Below are 21,523 nucleotides of genomic sequence, written 5' to 3'. Positions count from 1 at the left end.
GCTATATTGTTGTTTAGTCAAGAAAGCTCATATGAGCTGTTTTTTGAGCTCTTTTCTTGCTACTTCTGTGCTTTTTTTGTCACAGTGCCAATAGAAGCTGGGTTTTTTTTGTTTAATTATTACTGTTTGTCACTGTGATTGTATTTTCTAATACAAAATGTCCCAAAATTTGTTGGCTTATAATTTTAACAGTTTTTATTGGAATAACCTCAAATTTTCACTGCTCGTTTTGAAGCGTTTCTAGTTTTTTTGTGTAACGTTTGGTATTTCTATCTTCTCAGGTTAAGATATGCTGTTCGCTTGAAAAGAAAATGCACTTTACCTGTTAGAATATGCTCAGTCACTGAAGATAGTGAGTCCAGCGTGTGTCTTCACAAATGTTGACCAGGTAGGCTTATGGCATCCTACCTTCAGTCACTGAATAGCATTTCTTAACCTGAAAAGATAGAATTGGCAAATTGTACAATCAAAAACTTGAAACATTTCTACACAAATTTGAGTATATTCAAATATGTCTTGGTTAAAGGCGACCACTAGAGGTCAGGGAGAAGCACCCATGCTCTGCTCATGTAAATTCAAGACAAATTAAGACTTAAACCCATTTTAACACACTTTGTTGACTCAATGTCCCAATTTTTGAATCGGCAGGTTGTCAAGGCAGTGAAGGACAATTCTACTATACATTAAAACTACTTTAAAACATTAAAACATACTTTAAATATAATTAAAGTTGAGCGAAGCTATATTTTCCCTAGGCAGTGGAGTGAGTGCCCTGTGTTGTATATTTGTCTATAAAAGTATTGTGCTCTTTATGTTAAATTGTACTTTATCTTATCAAAATATAAAAAGATTAAAGCAGTCGGTGTTTTTTGTTGTTGTTGTGATTTTCTTCGAGTCTACTGTTAATTTGTTATTGTTTCTGATTGGCCGAAGGAATCGGGCGATCAGACCTTGAACATTTTTTGCCGTTACGACCCAAATGACCTTAAAAAAATTGACCTTGAAACTCAAATGACCTTGAAACAATGTTTTACTTGAGAACCAAATTGGCATCCAATAACAAGTTTTAAGTGTCATTTAGCATTTCAAGATGCCTAAACATTTTGTGTAGATTCCCTCGAAAGAATTTGAGAGAAAACATGTTCGAACATGAAAGCAAAATACTTTGAGGAAGTATTAAGGTTTGAAAAATTGAGTTGGGGCGAAAAAAAAAAAGAAAGAACAACATACAGGAAGCAGGAAGTTTGATTGGCGCTATCTGACTCGTGTGATTGTGTGTGTGTAAAATGAAACAGTAACTTGAGTGATGAATTGAAGACGGCATAATGTCTTTGAAAGTACCTCGCAACTGGGATTTCAGCACTTTCAGAGTTGAGACATCTCGCGTTGGTAAGAAGATGGCCATTCTGCCTTGACTGATCGTAGGACATATCACATTTGGGCTGTGGAAAATAAAAAATAAAAATATATAATTTTCTGTCATACAGGGACTGTAAAACAATACAACCTCAAATTTGCCCAAAAATGTTTTAATGTAATATAATTAAACTGGAGATAGAAATACAGTCATGGTAAAAATGTTGAATTGTAAAATGGTAATGACCTAAACTGTATCCGCCTACTTTTTCCATGTTTAACTATTATGACCTTATATTTTCATGACAGTTGTAAAATCAGATGATAAAGACGATAAAAGGATTAGACACCTGCGTGCCTCAGGTTATTTTGCAATACGTTTTATTCGTGACATGCTGTGACCTCTTAGTTCTGTGACTTGGAGTGAATTGTGTGTTGGATTGGTCTTCATTTCTATGTGAATTTTAAAAAGAGACATTGCGCTTTAGTGTATTTTAAGAGGGCTGCGAGTGTGAATGTTCATTTGCTTTGCATTGGGGAAGTTGACAGAATAACAATGTTACTGTCACTCTGAGCCGTCACCATGTAAAGTTAGGCTTTTTTTCCCCTTAAAACATTTTAAAAATCAATTTAAAAAGCCAATACATAGTAAAGCTTTTATTTGTTTAAAAAACGTACAATTTAATTCGACTATTTTACATATTTTACATACAATTATACTCGACATAGTATAGTAAGGCTTTTTTTTCGAAAAAACGACATAGTATAGTAAGGCTTTTTTCTTCAAAAAACGACATAGTATAGTAAGGCTTTTTTCTTCAAAAAACGACATAGTATAGTAAGGCTTTTTTCTTCAAAAAACGACATAGTATAGTAAGGCTTTTTTCTTCAAAAAACGACATAGTATAGTAAGGCTTTTTTCTTCAAAAAACGACATAGTATAGTAAGGCTTTTTTCTTCAAAAAACGACATAGTATAGTAAGGCTTTTTTCTTCAAAAAACGACATAGTATAGTAAGGCTTTTTTCTTCAAAAAACGACATAGTATAGTAAGGCTTTTTTCTTCAAAAAACCACATAGTATAGTATGGCTTTTTTTCTTCAAAAAAACGACATAGTATAGTAAGGCTTTTTTTTGTTAAAAAAACAACATAGTATAGTAAGGCTTTTTTGTTAAAAAAACGACATAGTATAGTAAGGCTTTTTTCTTCGAAAAAACGACATAGTATAGTAAGGCTTTTTTCTTCGAAAAAACGACATAGTATAGTAAGGCTTTTTTCTTGAAAAAACGACATAGTATAGTAAGGCTTTTTTCTTCAAAAAACGACATAGTATAGTAAGGCTTTTTTCTTCAAAAAACGACATAGTATAGTAAGGCTTTTTTCTTCAAAAAACGACATAGTATAGTAAGGCTTTTTTCTTCAAAAAACGACATAGTATAGTAAGGATTTTTTCTTCAAAAAACGACATAGTATAGTAAGGCTTTTTTCTTCAAAAAATGACATAGTATTGTAAGGCTTTTTTCTTCAAAAAACGACATAGTATAGTAAGGCTTTTTTCTTCAAAAAACGACATAGTATAGTAAGGCTTTTTTCTTCAAAAAACGACATAGTATAGTAAGGCTTTTTTCTTCAAAAAACGACATAGTATAGTAAGGCTTTTTTCTTCAAAAAACGACATAGTATAGTAAGGATTTTTTCTTCAAAAAACGACATAGTATAGTAAGGCTTTTTTCTTCAAAAAATGACATAGTATTGTAAGGCTTTTTTCTTCAAAAAACGACATAGTATAGTAAGGCTTTTTTCTTCAAAAAACGACATAGTATAGTAAGGCTTTTTTCTTCAAAAAACGACATAGTATAGTAAGGCTTTTTTCTTCAAAAAACGACATAGTATAGTAAGGCTTTTTTCTTCAAAAAACGACATAGTATAGTAAGGCTTTTTTCTTCAAAAAAACGACATAGTATAGTAAGGCTTTTTTCTTCAAAAAACGACATAGTATAGTAAGGCTTTTTTCTTCGAAAAAACGACATAGTATAGTAAGGCTTTTTTCTTCGAAAAAACGACATAGTATAGTAAGGCTTTTTTCTTGAAAAAACGACATAGTATAGTAAGGCTTTTTTCTTCAAAAAACGACATAGTATAGTAAGGCTTTTTTCTTCAAAAAACGACATAGTATAGTAAGGCTTTTTTCTTCAAAAAACGACATAGTATAGTAAGGCTTTTTTCTTCAAAAAACGACATAGTATAGTAAGGCTTTTTTCTTCAAAAAATGACATAGTATTGTAAGGCTTTTTTCTTCAAAAAACGACATAGTATAGTAAGGCTTTTTTCTTCAAAAAACGACATAGTATAGTAAGGCTTTTTTCTTCAAAAAACGACATAGTATAGTAAGGCTTTTTTCTTCAAAAAACGACATAGTATAGTAAGGCTTTTTTCTTCAAAAAACGACATAGTATAGTAAGGCTTTTTTCTTCAAAAAACGACATAGTATAGTAAGGCTTTTTTCTTCAAAAAACGACATAGTATAGTAAGGCTTTTTTCTTCAAAAAACGACATAGTATAGTAAGGCTTTTTTCTTCAAAAAACGACATAGTATAGTAAGGCTTTTTTCTTCGAAAAAACGACATAGTATAGTAAGGCTTTTTTCTTCGAAAAAACGACATAGTATAGTAAGGCTTTTTTCTTCAAAAAACGACATAGTATAGTAAGGCTTTTTTCTTCAAAAAACGACATAGTATAGTAAGGCTTTTTTCTTCAAAAAACGACATAGTATAGTAAGGCTTTTTTCTTCAAAAAACGACATAGTATAGTAAGGCTTTTTTCTTCAAAAAACGACATAGTATAGTAAGGCTTTTTTCTTCAAAAAACGACATAGTATAGTAAGGCTTTTTTCTTCAAAAAACGACATAGTATAGTAAGGCTTTTTTCTTCAAAAAACGACATAGTATAGTAAGGCTTTTTTCTTCAAAAAACGACATAGTATAGTAAGGCTTTTTTCTTCAAAAAACGACATAGTATAGTAAGGCTTTTTTCTTCAAAAAACGACATAGTATAGTAAGGCTTTTTTCTTCAAAAAACGACATAGTATAGTAAGGCTTTTATCTTCAAAAAACGACATAGTATAGTAAGGCTTTTTTCTTCAAAAAACGACATAGTATAGTAAGGCTTTTTTCTTCAAAAAACGACATAGTATAGTAAGGCTTTTTTCTTCAAAAAACGACATAGTATAGTAAGGCTTTTTTCTTCAAAAAACGACATAGTATAGTAAGGCTTTTTTTTCGAAAAAACGACATAGTATAGTAAGGCTTTTTTTTCGAAAAAACGACATAGTATAGTAAGGCTTTTTTCTTCAAAAAACGACATAGTATAGTAAGGCTTTTTTCTTCGAAAAAACGACATAGTATAGTAAGGCTTTTTTCTTCAAAAAACGACATAGTATAGTAAGGCTTTTTTCTTCGAAAAAACGACATAGTATAGTAAGGCTTTTTTCTTCGAAAAAACGACATAGTATAGTAAGGCTTTTTTCTTCGAAAAAACGACATAGTATAGTAAGGCTTTTTTCTTCGAAAAAACGACATAGTATAGTAAGGCTTTTTTCTTCGAAAAAACGACATAGTATAGTAAGGCTTTTTTCTTCGAAAAAACAACATAGTATAGTAAGGCTTTTTTCTTCGAAAAAACGACATAGTATAGTAAGGCTTTTTTCTTCAAAAAACGACATAGTATAGTAAGGCTTTTTTCTTCGAAAAAACGACATAGTATAGTAAGGCTTTTTTCTTCAAAAAACGACATAGTATAGTAAGGCTTTTTTCTTCAAAAAACGACATAGTATAGTAAGGCTTTTTTCTTCGAAAACACGACATAGTATAGTAAGGCTTTTTTCTTCAAAAAACGACATAGTATAGTAAGGCTTTTTTCTTCAAAAAACGACATAGTATAGTAAGGCTTTTTTCTTCAAAAAACGACATAGTATAGTAAGGCTTTTTTCTTCAAAAAACGACATAGTATAGTAAGGCTTTTTTCTTCGAAAGCACGACATAGTATAGTAAGGCTTTTTCCTTCAAAAAACGACATAGTATAGTAAGGCTTTTTTCTTCAAAAAACGACATAGTATAGTAAGGCTTTTTTCTTCAAAAAACGACATAGTATAGTAAGGCTTTTTTCTTTGAAAAACGACATAGTATAGTAAGGCTTTTTTCTTCGAAAAAACGACATAGTTTAGTAAGGCTTTTTTCTTCAAAAAACGACGTAGTATAGTAAGGCTTTTTTCTTCGAAAAAACGACATAGTATAGTAAGGCTTTTTTCTTCGAAAAAACGACATAGTATAGTAAGGCTTTTTTCTTCGAAAAAACAACATAGTATAGTAAGGCTTTTTTCTTCGAAAAAACGACATAGTATAGTAAGGCTTTTTTCTTCAAAAAACGACATAGTATAGTAAGGCTTTTTTCTTCGAAAAAACGACATAGTTTAGTAAGGCTTTTTTCTTCAAAAAACGACGTAGTATAGTAAGGCTTTTTCCTTCAAAAAACGACATAGTATAGTAAGGCTTTTTTCTTCAAAAAACGACATAGTATAGTAAGGCTTTTTTCTTCAAAAAACGACATAGTATAGTAAGGCTTTTTTCTTCAAAAAACGACATAGTATAGTAAGGCTTTTATCTTCAAAAAACGACATAGTATAGTAAGGCTTTTTTCTTCAAAAAACGACATAGTATAGTAAGGCTTTTTTCTTCAAAAAACGACATAGTATAGTAAGGCTTTTTTCTTCAAAAAACGACATAGTATAGTAAGGCTTTTTTCTTCGAAAGCACGACATAGTATAGTAAGGCTTTTTCCTTCAAAAAACGACATAGTATAGTAAGGCTTTTTTCTTCAAAAAACGACATAGTATAGTAAGGCTTTTTTCTTCAAAAAACGACATAGTATAGTAAGGCTTTTTTCTTCAAAAAACGACATAGTATAGTAAGGCTTTTTTCTTTGAAAAACGACATAGTATAGTAAGGCTTTTTTCTTCGAAAAAACGACATAGTTTAGTAAGGCTTTTTTCTTCAAAAAACGACGTAGTATAGTAAGGCTTTTTTCTTCGAAAAAACGACATAGTATAGTAAGGCTTTTTTCTTCAAAAAACGACATAGTATAGTAAGGCTTTTTTCTTCGAAAAAACGACATAGTATAGTAAGGCTTTTTTCTATGAAAAAACGACATAGTATAGTAAGGCTTTTTTCTTCTAAAAAACGACAGTATAGTAATGCTTTTTTCTTCAAAAAACGACATAGAATAGTAAGGCTTTTTTCTTCAAAAAACGACATAGTATAGTAAGGCTTTTTTCTTCAAAAAACGACATAGTATAGTAAGGCTTTTTTCTTCAAAAAACGACATAGTATAGTAAGGCTTTTTTCTTCAGAAAACGACATAGTATAGTAAGACTTTTTTCTTCAAAAAACGACATAGTATAGTAAGGCTTTTTTCTTCGAAAAAACGACATAGTATAGTAAGGCTTTTTTTTTCAAAAAACGACATAGTATAGTAAGGCTTTTTTCTTCGAAAACACGACATAGTATAGTAAGGCTTTTTTCTTCAAAAAACGACATAGTATAGTAAGGCTTTTTTCTTCAAAAAACGACATAGTATAGTAAGGCTTTTTTCTTCAAAAAACGACGTAGTATAGTAAGGCTTTTTTCTTCGAAAAAACGACATAGTATAGTAAGGCTTTTTTCTTCAAAAAACGACATAGTATAGTAAGGCTTTTTTCTTCGAAAAAACGACATAGTATAGTAAGGCTTTTTTCTTCGAAAAAACGACATAGTATAGTAAGGCTTTTTTTTCAAAAAACGACATAGTATAGTAAGGCTTTTTTCTTCAAAAAACGACATAGTATAGTAAAGCTTTTTTCTTCGAAAAAACGACATAGTATAGTAAAGCTTTTTTCTTCGAAAAAACGACATAGTATAGTAAGGCTTTTTTCTTCGAAAAAACGACATAGTATAGTAAGGCTTTTTTCTTCGAAAAAACGACATAGTATAGTAAGGCTTTTTTCTTCAAAAAACGACATAGTATAGTAAGGCATTTTTCTTCAAAAAACGACATAGTATAGTAAGGCTTTTTTCTTCGAAAAAACGACATAGTATAGTAAGGCTTTTTCTTCGAAAAAACGATATAGTATAGTAAGGCTTTTTTCTTCAAAAAACGACATAGTATAGTAAGGCTTTTTTCTTCGAAAAAACGACATAGTATAGTAAGGATTTCTTCTTCAAAAAACGACATAGTATAGTAAGGCTTTCTTCTTCAAAAAACGACATAGTATAGTAAGGCTTTTTTCTTCGAAAAAACGACATAGTATAGTAAGGCTTTTTTCTTCAAAAAACGACATAGTATAGTAAGGCTTTTTTCTTCAAAAAACGACATAGTATAGTAAGGCTTTTTTCTTCAAAAAACGACATAGTATAGTAAGGCTATTTTTCGTTTAAAAAAGTAAACCATGCATAGTAAGGCTATCTTTCATTTAAAAACTTAAACCATGTATAGTAAGGCTATTTTCATTTAAAAACTTAAACCATGTATAATAAGGCTATTTTACACTTAAAAAATTAAACCATATATAGTAAGGCAATTTTTTTTAATTTAAAATTGTATTTGATTCAATAAAAAGTATAGTAAGGCTATTTTTCATTTAAAAAAAACAAGAGATGAAACAAATTTAACCGATAATCTGACTGGTTCATGCATATTCACAACAAAAAGAAGAAGTAACGCAGCTGTTTTTGTTTCTTTCCTGTTATGAGTTACTTCAACTGTTTTTGCTCGTTTCATCAGTGCGCTCTAAGCGTACATTATCTGGCGAACAAAGCCCAGGTACGACTGTGGGCTCACGACGCTCACCCAAGTCCATGGAGAAGCCTTTGAAGGCGGGCTGGCTTAAGAAACAACAAAAGTCACTGGTGAAAAACTGGCATCAGCGTTATCTTGTTTTGAGGGGAAGAACACTATCTTACCACAAAGATGATCGAGAGACTACCGCCCTGGTAAGAAATTAAGCTTTTGAGTTTGACAACATGACAGTTTGTTGTGTCTACAAGTATTGATGGTGGATTGGTTTTTGAAAACACATGTTTGCCTAACTCGTAAATGCGTTTTTAGAAATCAGAAGTGTCAAACTTGGCCAACTTTGTGCCTCTTGGCGACTCTTGCATTTAAAAAAGGGATTTAAGGCATAGCATTTCCATACAAAACAATGAAAATCTCATTGTATTGTAAAGATTTGCTGCTATTGGAGCTTTCTTACATTCAATGAGTACTTGTCCACGTTACTGTCATAGTAAGTATTTTGATTTCAGGGATTCATCCAGCTTCAGTTCAGTAAAATCAACGAACTCCTCTCAAACTCAGATGATCCTGGAAAGTACATCTTTGAAATTATACCAGGTAAGATTGTCACCATGGAAGTATTCTTAAGTACATTCACTCATTATTTGTAGTTGCGTATCCGGGTGGTGACCTTTAGGCTTCCTATTTGTGGCATTATATACATCAAGAATTGTTGAACGAACTCCAGATGAACGGTTGGATTGGGATTATTCCATTTTGCTCTTGTGTCTTGAACATTCATTCCGTCTTATGAATAGCATCTACAGGTGGGGACAAAGAGCGATGTCCTCACATCTTCATGGCCAGTTCTCAAACTGAATTGGACGAGTGGCTTCGGACTCTACGCAGGGCCATCGGCGTTCCTAATGGAGGTCGGGTAACATCACATTACTTTACGGTCAATGTAAAGCAGTCAGTTGTTGTATGAACAAATTATCGTGAGAAAATGTCTTCAGAAAGATTGCCTGTGGCAATAGGTTGCATGGCAGCTCCATTAGTGTATGAATGAATTTGAAGCGCTTTGGGCATGGTAAAAAGGTGGAGATCCATAAGTATTCTACATGGAGATTATTGGTCTACGGTGTTCAACGTTTCCTTTGTCTCCTCCAGTGTTCGGAAAAAGTCTCAGCGAGACAGTGACCCATGAGCAACGTTTCGGGCCCCAGATGGTGCCCATCCTGGTCCAAAAGTGTGTGGAATATATCAGAGATCACGGTCTCAAAGAGGAGGGAATCTTCCGTCTGCCGGGTCAAGACAACGCGGTCAAACAATTCAGAGATGCCTTCGATGCAGGAGAGAGGCCAGCTTTCCCCAGGTCGTACAAATATGTGTATCTGATAAGGGATTTGGTGACAGTCCTGGTCACTCCATTGAAAGGGAGAATTCTTCCTAAATAGTCCTTACGCACTAGTATTTACGTCTGCTCTAGGTCATTGTCCTGCTGTAAAATGCAACGGGCCTTCTTTAGACCCTTGGGGTCTACTCTAGTTTGGCACTGTATACATAGTAGTCAAAATGTCTAATAGTAAAAGATAACCTCCATTGAACTTCTTATTTGGAACTCTAAAAGGCCCTAAAATAAGACCCTAACCCTTATGTGAAAAGCTATATCTTAGACACACCTGCTATACACTGTAAACAAACTGTGCTTCCTCCAATGATTAATTAAGGACTCAATCCTAGTAATCTACCTCAACTGACTATAATAAAATGCATGAACAAGAGAAAAATACTTAATACCGAAAGAAAAGCAAATTGATGTCGAGAGCTATTTTTTTTAGTCTACTAAGCATTTCACACTTCCTAATAACTTTGCAAACACGCTGGTCAAAGACAAAATCAAACCAACAACTCTTGTTTAAGAAAGTAGTGAGAACAGAAGGACCAGATGACACCACATCCTGTTCTGGTTGGGTACGCAAGAGGATGCGCGCATGTCTTACCCAATATGATAAGCTTTGTTTTTCTGCGCAGCTCCTACGAGTAACACATGAAGGTTTTCTATGTGCGGTTATGTTTGATGCCCTAGAATGCTAACTTTACTGCACAATCTCGTAAGACATGTGGTCCAAAGCTGGTATTAAGTATGTCACTCACGCCCTAACAAGTGGATAATCATTTTTATGTGTGGTTTCCCCACAGTGATACAGATGTCCACACTGTGGCATCGCTGCTCAAGCTGTATTTGCGCGAGTTGCCTGAACCTGTTGTTCCATGGTCTCAGTACCAGGACTTTCTGGACTGCACCAACATGTTGGACTCTGGCAATAAAGAAGTCTGTGTTGCCTTTACGATGTAATATGTAGATTTGTTGTCAACTCCTTGCTTTTCACACAAAGTCTGTTCTTTCAGGGTAGAGAGAAGTTGGAGAAACAGATTGCTCTCCTTCCTAGGGTCAACTATAATCTTCTAAGTTATGTCTGCCGGTGAGTTGAAGGTTTTTTTTTTTTGCTAGGACATTCAATCTTGCGAGTCTCCAGTTTCGTTGAACAAGAATAAGAATGAAATTGGGAAAAATAACTTCAATTCGTGTTGTACAGGTTCTTATTTGAGGTGCAGCTAAATTCCAACATCAACAAGATGAACGTGGAGAACCTAGCTACGGTCGTGGGGATCAACCTGCTGAAACCACAATTGGAAGATCCCATTTCAGTCATGAAGGGTACCAATTTTCGTAGACCAACACACATTGTCCGCCATTGTGTTCGTTCATTTTGCTTGTGAAATACAGAAGGAATGTTCAAGGAATTGATTCAATAAGTGAGACCTTCATGATTTTCTTCCCAGCAACTCCTCACATCCAGAAGTTGATGACAGTAATGATTGGTCAGCATGAGGATTTGTTTCCTGTTTGCAACGATGACCCTCCCTCGCCTCTCTCCACCAACCAAGAGAGCAACAAGAACTCTCCTCGCAATTTTGTGGGATGGGGTTCTACTGAGGTACTTAACCCTGTGAATGGTCACAAATTGGGATTAAGTTTTGTTGTCTTTACAAAATACTTCAGAATGGAAAAAATATGGGGTGGCCCAGTGACTGATTACGCTTCTGAGATCGAGGGTTCAAACTCATCCTTCCTTGTTTGCATGATCTACCCGGGCGTGTGTGGGTTTTCTCCGGGTACTCCAGTTTCCTTCCGTATCCCAAAGCAATGCATGGTAGGCTGATTGGACACTCTAAATTTCCCTTGGATATGAATTTGACCGTGCATGTGGCGACCATATCAGGGTGTCAGGTGCCAAGAGTTATCTGGGATACGTTCCAGGTTAGCAGTATGGAAAATGAATAATTCTGTTCCAGATGAGTGATACCTCCTTCTCTGAGTCTTCTGATTTGGAGAAAGATGAAAGTCCAGGCCCTCTCAGAGGAAACGGCAGTACTCCAGATGTCTTGCAAGATTCCGTGTCATCTTCTGACGACTGGTCCGGGAGCCCTCGCAAACGCACTCAAACTCTTCCCAACTTTAACTGCCCCCTAACGGGGATGGCGGCAAAGGCAGGCGCCATCAGCCGCTGGGGTCGTATCCAGGAATCCGTAAAAGATGAGAGAGGGGCATTGTCAGAGGACATCTTCAAGATCCTGGATCTGCGCAGTTCAGGATCTTTGTTAAAAGGTTCGTCAACAACTATCCAAGAGATGAGGGGAAAGCGAATCAGAGCCTTCATTGCTACAAGCTCCCCAAAGACTGACAAGAACTCCCAGCCTACTTTGACGGGAAGGAGTGATGATGCCTTGATAGGAAATGGTTTCAATCAGGAGACTGAAAAGAAAAAGTCCAGCCAGAAGAATGTTGACAGGTGAGGATTCAAACCCTATTCCAGTTTAACTGATTTGCTAGAGTTTAGTCCATTTTATGGCCTATTCAGGCTAGGAAGGTCCATAGCTGACTGTCGTTGGTTCAGACCATAATACCATGGATGTTTTTTCCTGGTTTGATGCAGCTTCTTTTCACATTTGACAGTAAATGCAAACGTTGTTCAATCATTGGACAAAAGGGCTTTTGGATCGATGATATTTGAGCTAGCTTTTTGTTGTGTCTTCTTGCAGTTTTGAGCAGGAGTTGAAGGAGCTAAGGGCTACTGTAGTTGAGCTTCAGTCTACTCTAGAGACGGAGCGTCGGCGGGCGTCAGCTTTGGAGATATGCCTGAGAAACGCAGAGCGTAGCCGGGATGAAGCTCACCGACGCAATGAAGAACTGCAGCGGGACATTCAGGCGTTCCTCCGTTAAAGGAGTCGAAAAGTTGGGAGATACGACATCTCGTCATGGACTCGGTGAATTGTTTCTTCGTGGCTGCTGAGGCCAGTGGGGCGTTTTTTTTTTTTGTTGGCTTTTTTGGGATTAGGGTGTTAACTATATTGATATTTTCAAATGTTTAGTAAGTATTTCTTGTAATGAAGTTTCTCCTGCAGCAAGAGAAATTTTATATTGCGTCTAGTGTGTAAATAAAGGCTCTTGTCAGATAGGAGGAACTGAAGCAGGGCTATTACTGGAGCTCTATGAAATGTCTCACATGAAATCTTGGGTAGATAACACAATCATCTTTGCTCACTAATCTGCAATTACATTTGTTCATTTGCCCCCTGCAGTCAAAACAACGCCTTCAATGCCAGCTAATGAGTTAATAAGAAAACTTAAATTGCCGCAAAAGCAACAGGAATGCCCAAAAATTAGCAGTAACCGCCAAACGAACAAAAACTATCCAGCAAAGTCCTTCAAAATCAATAGGAAATTATCCAAAATTTACCAGAAGTGACCTGTGACTACTCTAAAATGACATCACTGTCAATGTCGGCAAGTAGGTTAACTTTTTGGGTCAAAAATAAACTGAATTTGACATCCCTAGCCTACATTTTTGCACGGTTTCATTCTCTGGGCAATGCTTTTTCTTTCTACAAACACCCTGCTCGTCTTGACATAATTGTACTCTACAGAGACTCATGACTAGATGCAGCAATACTAGCCTAGAAAATGTTTAAAAAGCCTCACAGTAGGGAGTGTGTACATTGCTGTGATCACTAGGTTTAACAGAGGTGTGCTAACATATTCGACCGCAAGCGCTAATGTAAGTGTTGTGTTTTTGCTATTATTTTAGCCTCCTACTGTCACTGAGCGCCTATCAGTCCAAACATTAGGCACAAATGATCCGTCTGAGTGTGACGCAAAAGATTTTTGAAGAAAATACAAAACAGTGAGGCAATATCCTGACATTCCTGTCAGGGACAAAATACAAGATAAAGGCCTGAGAAGATAAAGTGAACAAAGTTGACGTTGGCAAAGTCACTGGTCGTCCTTACCATCGAGCTTGGACAATGTCAATTGGATTAGGGACGTTAAATTAAAATGAGGGTTATCGTAAAGTATATTTCTAAATATGGTGGACAATAAATCTGGTCATATTTGCGATTTCAAAATTGTAAAAGTTTTTCTAGAAATTGTGACGAGCAGAAATGAACAAAGAAAAACACAGTTTTTGATGAAAAATGGACGCCATCTAGCAACAATTCAATGATACCCAGAAAGGTGAACTTTGATTTCTTGTACTGTGATGATTTTTGTGTTTTGTTTTGGTAAAGTACTAGAAAAAAATGTATGAATGTGTGTGTGGCTGCTAGTAAAAACCTTGAATGGGTCATCAGGAAGGTACGACGTTGGCTGCAACAGCAGTTTGAGAGCTCCGCAGATAAGAACGCGACTGTCAAGTGTCAGCCTGGCAGATGAATGGCAGGCGCGGGAAATCCTCATTGCTTCCCATCTCAGTGTATCTTCAGGTCACGCGAAGTAGCTCTGGAATGAGAGTGACACTTGTGAGCTGGCATGTGTGTTCAGATGGTGAGTAGGAATGTTCTTCCCCATGCTAAAGACATTCTATTATCTGACAAGGAAACATCTTAGTTGCTTAGTATTCCATGGAAACATTGTTCATTCAAGATCTAGTTTATAGCCCAGGGGTGGGCAAACTTTTGGGCCCGGGAACGAAATTGACTTAAAAAAATTTGACAGATGGGCCGGGTCAGCACAAGATACGATACATATAAAAAAGTGCATCCGTTAACAGTACATATGAAAAAGAAACTGAAAAAAATGACTAAAGTATTAACATGCTCATCACTCATCATTAAAGTAAAAAGTATAAAGTACAAAGTCAAGTAAAAAGGAATGTATTAAGAAACATTAAAATGTCATTTAAAAAAGATAGAGGGGCTTTAAACTGTAGCAAGTTGAGGGAGAAGTTCAATGTTTTGCAACTCACATTAAACTCTGGCAGTATGCTATTAATCTTTTTATTCCGATTCATTTAGCCTTTACTGATGTTAAAAAGTACAATTGACACTTTTATTCTTCTACACAGTTAGAAAGAAAGTCAACATCATTCTTTCCCCCTCATTGAGCCTCACAGCTCATTACATTTCAATTCAATTCGGGCAAACATTTTGAAATCCTATAATACACAATCACATCAACAAACTGACATACTTTATCCAAAGTAAATGGTCAATAGCGCATCAACAACAGAATGCAGAACTCTTCTACTTCCAAAGCAAATAAACAACAACAAAAAAACCCAACTCTGGTGCACCCACCCAAACAAAAAATCACTTCCACAAGGAAGAAGCTGCAGGACAGTGTTTACAAAATCCTCATTAAGGAAGTTGAGTGATAACACACGCTCAGCATCACACAAAGTGGAAGCCATACACACACACACATCCACACACACACAAATCAGAGCCCACCATATCATTGATAAGAAGCCGGGAGAAAAACCACAGAAGGGAGCGCAAAGCACAGAAAGCCAGTACAACACAACGCTAATGACAAGAAGGACCGTAACACGCCACTATTCCACCATCAATGGACCTTCTGCCCAATAGGTGTACATGAAACTCAATCCAAGTCTTAGTGCAGAAGATCCCACTTTTCACAGAGTTTGAAAACCCTTTTTTTCTTGACTGTGACAGCCCAAAAAAATTGGATACCTGCAATTTTTGTCTCCATGGCGAGCATTTGGGTTTCTCTACCAGGAACCAATTGCGGCACTGAGACTTTGTTCTTGCTATTTTGGATATTGTTGCTCCGGGGGCCACTCTACAGCCAGAGCAATCCCATCTCCAACACCGATCAGAGGCTTCCACCACCTATTCCCGGACTTGGGAGGGCGGTGGATCAGTCCCATTTGGAGCTGGAGAACAATTTAATCATGCAAGGGGAGCTGGAAAGCCTGAAAGAGCAGAAGACGTTGGAGACGTTGAATCTGTCCGCTATGGGTCCTCCTCCACTGCTACCTGGAATCTTACGAGAGGAACCACCTGAATACATGATGGAGCTCTACAATCGCTTTGCTAATGATCGCAATTCTGTGCCCAGTGCCAGCATCATCCGCAGTTTTAAGAATGAGGGTATGGATATGGCTTTTGATAACAATTGACCTGATTTGTTTGACATGAGGTGTAAGAGTAGATTTTTTTTAAGTTATGTTTTGTGCATTCTTCATGGTAATCCTAATTTTACTATTTGATGAGATGAATTCATATGCCTGAGCAATAAAATTTACTATAAAAAGTTACATCATGTAAAGGTGATTTGATGAGGTCAACGATGATCCTTTGAAAGAAAATCTTTAAAAAAAAATTGAAAAATTGGGTGAATTTGGACAACAGACAAGACCTTAAGTAGAATTTTGTAGAAAGACCGAAATATTCCACATTAAGACTATCTTTAATATCTTCCTCCCATTTCAGTTTTACTATTGCTAATTTTGTCTTATAAATTCTTAAGCAAACAGACTTAGTAAAAAAGATTTAGATAAGAACTGAGAGAAAAAGCCTCAAATTACCAAAAAGATAGATTATCGCGCCCGTCTACTATACGTAGCGTGTGTTGCTAATGCCAATACATCATAGCCTTAAAAAAAATCTCATGTGATTTTCTCTGTATTCCCCAGACTCCTCTCCAAGCACAGTCGGCGTTGGCGGAGTAAGGCGCCACCCACTCCTGTTCAACGTATCAGTCCCCCATCACGAACGCATCATTGCGGCCGAACTCCGACTATACACTCTGGTCCAGACCGACCGCCACCTCTTCGCCGGCGTCGACCGCAAAGTCACAATTTACGAACTACTCGGCGACGAAAACGAGAATTCGGAAGGTAGCAACAACTCCGAGTTCGGGAAGGAGCATACGGAAATATTGGAGTTGGCTTCCAGGCAAGTATACGGCACCGACAACGGCTGGGAGGCGTTCAACCTCACCGCCGCCGTCCAGCGGTGGCGTAAATCTGTGGACGACAGCACACGCCGATTGGAAGTCCACATTGACAGCGTGGAAGGCGACTCTCAATACGTCTCCACGGAAAACCATAACGGAATATTTGACGAAGACATGAAGATCGACACGAGTGCGAAGGAAAAACATAAACCCCTTCTGATCGTTTTCTCCGATGATGAAAGCGGCGACCATCGGGACGACAAGGAAGAGCTAAACGAAATGATCGAGCACGAAACCTCGGACGCCATCCTCTCAAATTATCTGGAAAAAGACCCCCGGGGCGAGTCTGGCGGCGACGGATACTCCGAGCCGGATGAAGAAGACCTGATCCAGATGCGTTCTAACCTGATCTACGACACATCATCTCGCATACGTAGGAACGTCAAAGGTGACCACTGCGGGAGACGACCTCTACGAGTGGACTTCAAAGACATCGGATGGGACAGCTGGATCCTGGCGCCGAGCGATTACGAGGCCTACGAGTGCTCGGGTATTTGTACCTACCCGTTAACCAAACACGTCACGCCTACCAAACACGCCATCGTCCAAACACTAGTAAACATCAACAGTCCTCACAAAACAGCCCGAGCATGTTGCGTTCCCACTAAACTGGATCCCATCTCGCTCTTATACCTAGACGACACAGGCGTGGTTACGTATAAGCACAAGTACGAAGGCATGGTGGTAGCTGAGTGCGGCTGCCGATAACTGACAGATCGACGCCAAATCGGGCTCAAACCCTTTGACAAATAGACTCCTGGAAGGAGATCCTATGAATGGAAGTGCATCTGGCTTCTATTTATCATGTCTGCCAGAAAAGACGATGGCTTGACCCAGATCTGAAGTAGCCCACGGCAGCTGCTAGGTCAGGCCACACTTCAGAGGTGATGATCATGATTAAAATTGCCGCAAGTTCCGAAAAACGAAGCACTAACTAAACACTGTGCAGTGGCTGTGGGAACTAGTGGGCCTAGGGTTTCCCCACCCCCCAACGCCGGACATGTGTTTTCCTCTCCACTTATCTTTAGCCTCCTCTCTGGACACAAATACTAATCAGCACTTCACGCGCCCCGTCGTAGCGAAATGACCTTCTCCGGGCAACCTGACAAGACTTGAACTCTCCAGGTTCGCCTCCTGCAGGCAACTGATACGTAGGCACCACGCTAAAGTCAAGCCGGTTGAGGTTATCTGGCCTAACACAGTTTCCCACTTGCTTCTTTTCCACCCTGGATGAACACACATAAATAAGCCGTGGTGATAGCAAGGTGTCCGAGGGCTGAGAAACACTACCGATCAAAAACCAACCTCATTCCAGACATTGTTGGAATGGCGGGATGGGGGATCCAGACCAAACTAGGGGCTAAAGGTGACTGCATTCTTGGGCAAGTCGTAATATTAACTGTCTGACCTTTGTGACCTGGCACCTCCTGCCCCCTCATTTGTGTCATACATCACTTTTATAATCAAATTGTCTCCTCAGTGGGATGTTTATCAAGTATGGACCAAAGAGAAGCCAAGTTCTATCGATATTAAGGCTTTCGATACCTCTGCTGCTTGTAACAAATACACTATTTATTGTTCTAATTTATTTTATTTTTTTAATGAAACAAATACATAATAGTTAAGTCTTACCGATATGGACAAATTTAAAGTTAAAGGGACTTTTTATTTGTTAAATGTACAGTATAACAAATGTTTTTTGACCTTATTCTTGCAAACTTGACCAAATCTTAGATGTATTCATGATTTTGATAATAAAGTCAAGTTTATTGATTTTGGAATATTTTAGGGTCCTCAAATATTCTATAGGAGGGAAGTAAAATTACATGTTTAACTGCAATAAAAATATTTAACGGATAAACAGCTTAAATCTTCCGGGATATAATTAGATTTTCAGCTTAACTTTATGTAAAAATATTCTATGTTGTATGTGACAAGACTGTGTGATGCTTGTAAGAAGACATTTGGACCCCAAAAGGTAAATAATTAATTATTCCTACAATTTAAATGAGTATTTATATGTCATTTAATTTATATTTCCACACTGGAGATAAGGCTCGACAATTTGATTGCAAAGAATCTTCCCAATTGCGTGTTAGGGTCAAAGTTCACCCGTGAATCCCAAACAAAGAAGCATGGGAAAGCGATTAGGGAGACTATTAATGGCAAAAAATGAATTGTATGCAGCCCATAGTGATGCTATGATGGAATAGAAAACGTTGTTCAAATGATTTAAATATTGCTCTGCTGTCAAACATCTGTCCAATCCGGACAGAATGCAATTTTGTCTTGCTCTTTTATAAACGCACAATAATGTTGTAAATAAAGGATGTGATCCACTTTGTGCATTCAATCTGACAAATCTGTCCAAGTATAGAATGTCGCCATCCCAAAAATATTTTTCTAGCTCCGCCCATTGTCCGAAACAGTGCCATGAAATTGAGCCTTCAAAGAGTATATATTGAAGATATTCAAGAATTTTTGGTGAAATAATGTCGCAGCTGCAGCATATTAAAGCAGACCATAAAAAGTTTGGACTAATGTAAAACAGCAGCTATTTTCAAATCCCTTTCTGCCTATAATAAACTAAACATAGTTCTAAGATGATTGATTTTCAAAGTATTCTGAAAGGATATGCCTTGATTATAAATAAAATTATGTACAAAAGAGCTAAATAAACATTCACATTAGTTCCAAATTACTGGTTTCAAGGTGGTACTGTCAATTGTAGTAGTAACTTAATCTTATGGTACATACCTGGGGAAATTTATCCTACAATTAGAGCATATTTCTATAAGAAGAGTGCAATTTGAAAATAAATTAAAATGGCAAACTAATATTTTATCATTTAAAAATATTTCCCATGGATTTTTTCACTGGTTGCCGTGGGCAACAACACATTAAACGCCCATTGTTTTTTTTTTAACCATGTCATTATTAAAAACACTTCAATTGTCACTTAGAGGAAAATATTTGGATTAAAACAACAAAATAGACTACTTACTGGCTGGACAACTTGCTTCTATGTCATTAAAATATTTGGACAACGTCGGCGGGCCGGATTAAAAGGCCCAGTGGTCCGGATTTGGCCCGCGGGCCGTAGTTTGCTCACACCTGTTCCAAGTGTTATATCAACCCAGCTCCCATCTTGATTGGATCTGGAAAAAAACAGAAAACAATGTTTGTGTTAGAGCAATTTCTTCACAACAGGCATTTAACATTTTTCCAATAAAAAGCCCAAACATAACAATGCAAAATGGTATTAAATCTTGATCCTAAGTGGCCAATAAACGTCAAATCTATTTCATCTGGAGGGCCATAGTAGTGAATGACCCTCATCAGTTAAAATAAAAAAGATTTATTTTCAGTGTGTGGAATGACGTTGGAAAAAAAGCTATAAATAGTAGCAGACCAGAAGGTTAATATTTCTAACACGGCTGAAGAGAGATAAGGCAAGCTCCCTAATTGAATATTTACAAAATGTGGTTTGAAATGGAATCTGGCCTTTGTCAGTGAAGAGCTACTTTCACAGATGCCAGATTGAAATGGAAAGTGTTTCTTATTTCCTCAAATGATAACAAGCCCTGGCAAGCCCTTGACATTTTTATGACACTTTCTTTTTCGCCTTGGAAAGTTTAGCCCACGTTAGGGGTAGGGAAATTATGGCTCAGGAGCCACATGTGGCTCTTTTAATGAGTGCATTTGGCTCTTTGCTAACCTGTGAGTTAAAATATGGAAATCACTGTCAACAGAAGTGAGATATTACATCTAGAACTGCTTTAATCTTCCTTTTTTTGCAGTATACTCATCTGGAATGCATCCTCTCATTGATTAGCAACAGCATAAGAGTATTTTGAAAAATATTCATTTTTTCACTTTAAAAGTGGTGAAATTACAAAAGAAATTGATAAGGCACTCGATTACATGTATGTATTTTGACTTTTAAATTCGTAGTATGGCTCACAAGGAATAACATTTTTAAAATCATATTTTTTCTTTTATTATACTCTTCTGCATGCACTCATTGATACTCATTGATTAGCAACAGTCAAATCATTTCCTCAAAAGAATTCAGACTTTTTTAAACTTTCAAAGTGGTTAAAATGAATGATAAATGCTCACATTTTCATGTATTTTTACTTTTAAATTCTGGAGTATTGCTCTCAAGGAATAATGTTTGAAATTATGAATTGTTTATGGCTCTCTTCGTCAAAAAGGTTCCCGACCCCTGGCCTACGTGATCCATTTGTACCTTACGGCGAGTAAACAAAGGGAGGAGTAGGCAATGTACACTGTCTAATGTCCCATAATGTTGCAGGTCTTTAAACGGGCATCCGGCCGTGGACGTGTATCTACAGAGAACATTGGAGTCCCGCAGTTTTGCGGCTTCGCGGCTCGCCCTGCTTCTGACGTCGGGCCTCTAATGATCATTTCCGCTTTATCATCTCATCTCTCACTCACAACGCCACCCAGCACTCTTCTCTAGCTTTTTCCTTTTTTTTCCCCAAAGAAAACATGGACTTGCTGACTATGCAAGCAGGACTGTACAACACATCCAGACATCTTTAAACAATTCCCATGGACTCTGCATTGTGAAAAGTTGGGAAGCTTACTGAACGAGTTACAAATACAAAGCAGATGTGTGTACTATTGTGAAATGTTTGGATGGAGCAATTAATGTGGAAAAAAACCCCAATTGGTATAAAAACATTTGCAGGAACAAAACGTAATGGCTGTTATTAAAACAGCAAGCCATTGAATGCAGTGGAATATAATACATAGTATAGTATAGTGATATTTATGAGGATAAAAACAGTTGAATTAAAACAACAGCATGAACCAAGGCAAAAGCTATGAATAAATAGGACATAAAATTCAAAAACAATGACAAAGAATATATATCTAACCTTAAAGTAAGTAGGGGAATTGAAGGAGACGTCTGATCCATGGCATGGTAAGCAAAAAACAGCTAATTGTCCCAGGTGTGGTCCTAACAGGCTGCAGGTGTTGGTAATGGCTTTGCATTGTTACACCACA

The 21,523-nt window shown here is 36.9% G+C and overlaps 2 protein-coding genes and 1 long non-coding RNA gene across 3 annotated transcripts; 2 read left to right on the top strand and 1 right to left on the bottom strand.

Annotated features, from left to right (window-relative positions):
- Nucleotides 1–282: 282 nt before the first annotated feature.
- Nucleotides 283–21,519, bottom strand: LOC144195721 (uncharacterized). Its single transcript, XR_013326146.1, has 5 exons — nt 21,394–21,519; nt 19,491–19,644; nt 13,841–14,005; nt 1,342–1,442; nt 283–436 (listed from the first exon to the last, which is right to left on the bottom strand). It is a non-coding gene; the product is annotated as an uncharacterized LOC144195721 (long non-coding RNA).
- On the top strand, nt 1,270–12,519 carry LOC144195720 (rho GTPase-activating protein 25-like). The gene is made up of 11 exons (XM_077715533.1): nt 1,270–1,389; nt 8,170–8,378; nt 8,691–8,778; nt 8,979–9,092; nt 9,331–9,535; nt 10,363–10,495; nt 10,573–10,646; nt 10,761–10,882; nt 11,008–11,162; nt 11,521–12,017; nt 12,268–12,519. Exons 1-11 carry the CDS (start codon nt 1,326–1,328, stop codon nt 12,446–12,448), a joined length of 1,842 nt encoding a protein of 613 aa, XP_077571659.1. The 5' UTR covers nt 1,270–1,325; the 3' UTR covers nt 12,449–12,519.
- LOC144195584 (bone morphogenetic protein 10-like) lies at nt 15,010–17,503 on the top strand. Its single transcript, XM_077715316.1, has 2 exons — nt 15,010–15,618; nt 16,164–17,503. Exons 1-2 carry the CDS (start codon nt 15,216–15,218, stop codon nt 17,192–17,194), a joined length of 1,434 nt encoding a protein of 477 aa, XP_077571442.1. The 5' UTR covers nt 15,010–15,215; the 3' UTR covers nt 17,195–17,503.
- Nucleotides 21,520–21,523: the final 4 nt, after the last annotated feature.

This window comes from Stigmatopora nigra, chromosome 4 (genome assembly GCF_051989575.1).
Source record: "Stigmatopora nigra isolate UIUO_SnigA chromosome 4, RoL_Snig_1.1, whole genome shotgun sequence".
Taxonomy (NCBI): Eukaryota; Metazoa; Chordata; class Actinopteri; order Syngnathiformes; family Syngnathidae; genus Stigmatopora; species Stigmatopora nigra.
The sequence above is the reverse complement of the archived record's forward strand: the minus strand, read 5'-3'. Positions and strand labels throughout refer to the sequence as shown.

Bases quoted from the DNA above. Each gene is read 5' to 3' on its own strand.
- LOC144195584 (XM_077715316.1), top strand. From the start codon at position 15,216: ATGGCGAGCATTTGGGTTTCTCTACCAGGAACCAATTGCGGCACTGAG. The intron at 15,619-16,163 runs GTATGGATATGG...TGTATTCCCCAG, and splicing joins CCGCAGTTTTAAGAATGAGG to ACTCCTCTCCAAGCACAGTC.
- LOC144195720 (XM_077715533.1), top strand. From the start codon at position 1,326: ATGTCTTTGAAAGTACCTCGCAACTGGGATTTCAGCACTTTCAGAGTT. The intron at 8,379-8,690 runs GTAAGAAATTAA...TTTTGATTTCAG, and splicing joins ATCGAGAGACTACCGCCCTG to GGATTCATCCAGCTTCAGTT. The intron at 10,647-10,760 runs GTGAGTTGAAGG...CGTGTTGTACAG, and splicing joins CTTCTAAGTTATGTCTGCCG to GTTCTTATTTGAGGTGCAGC.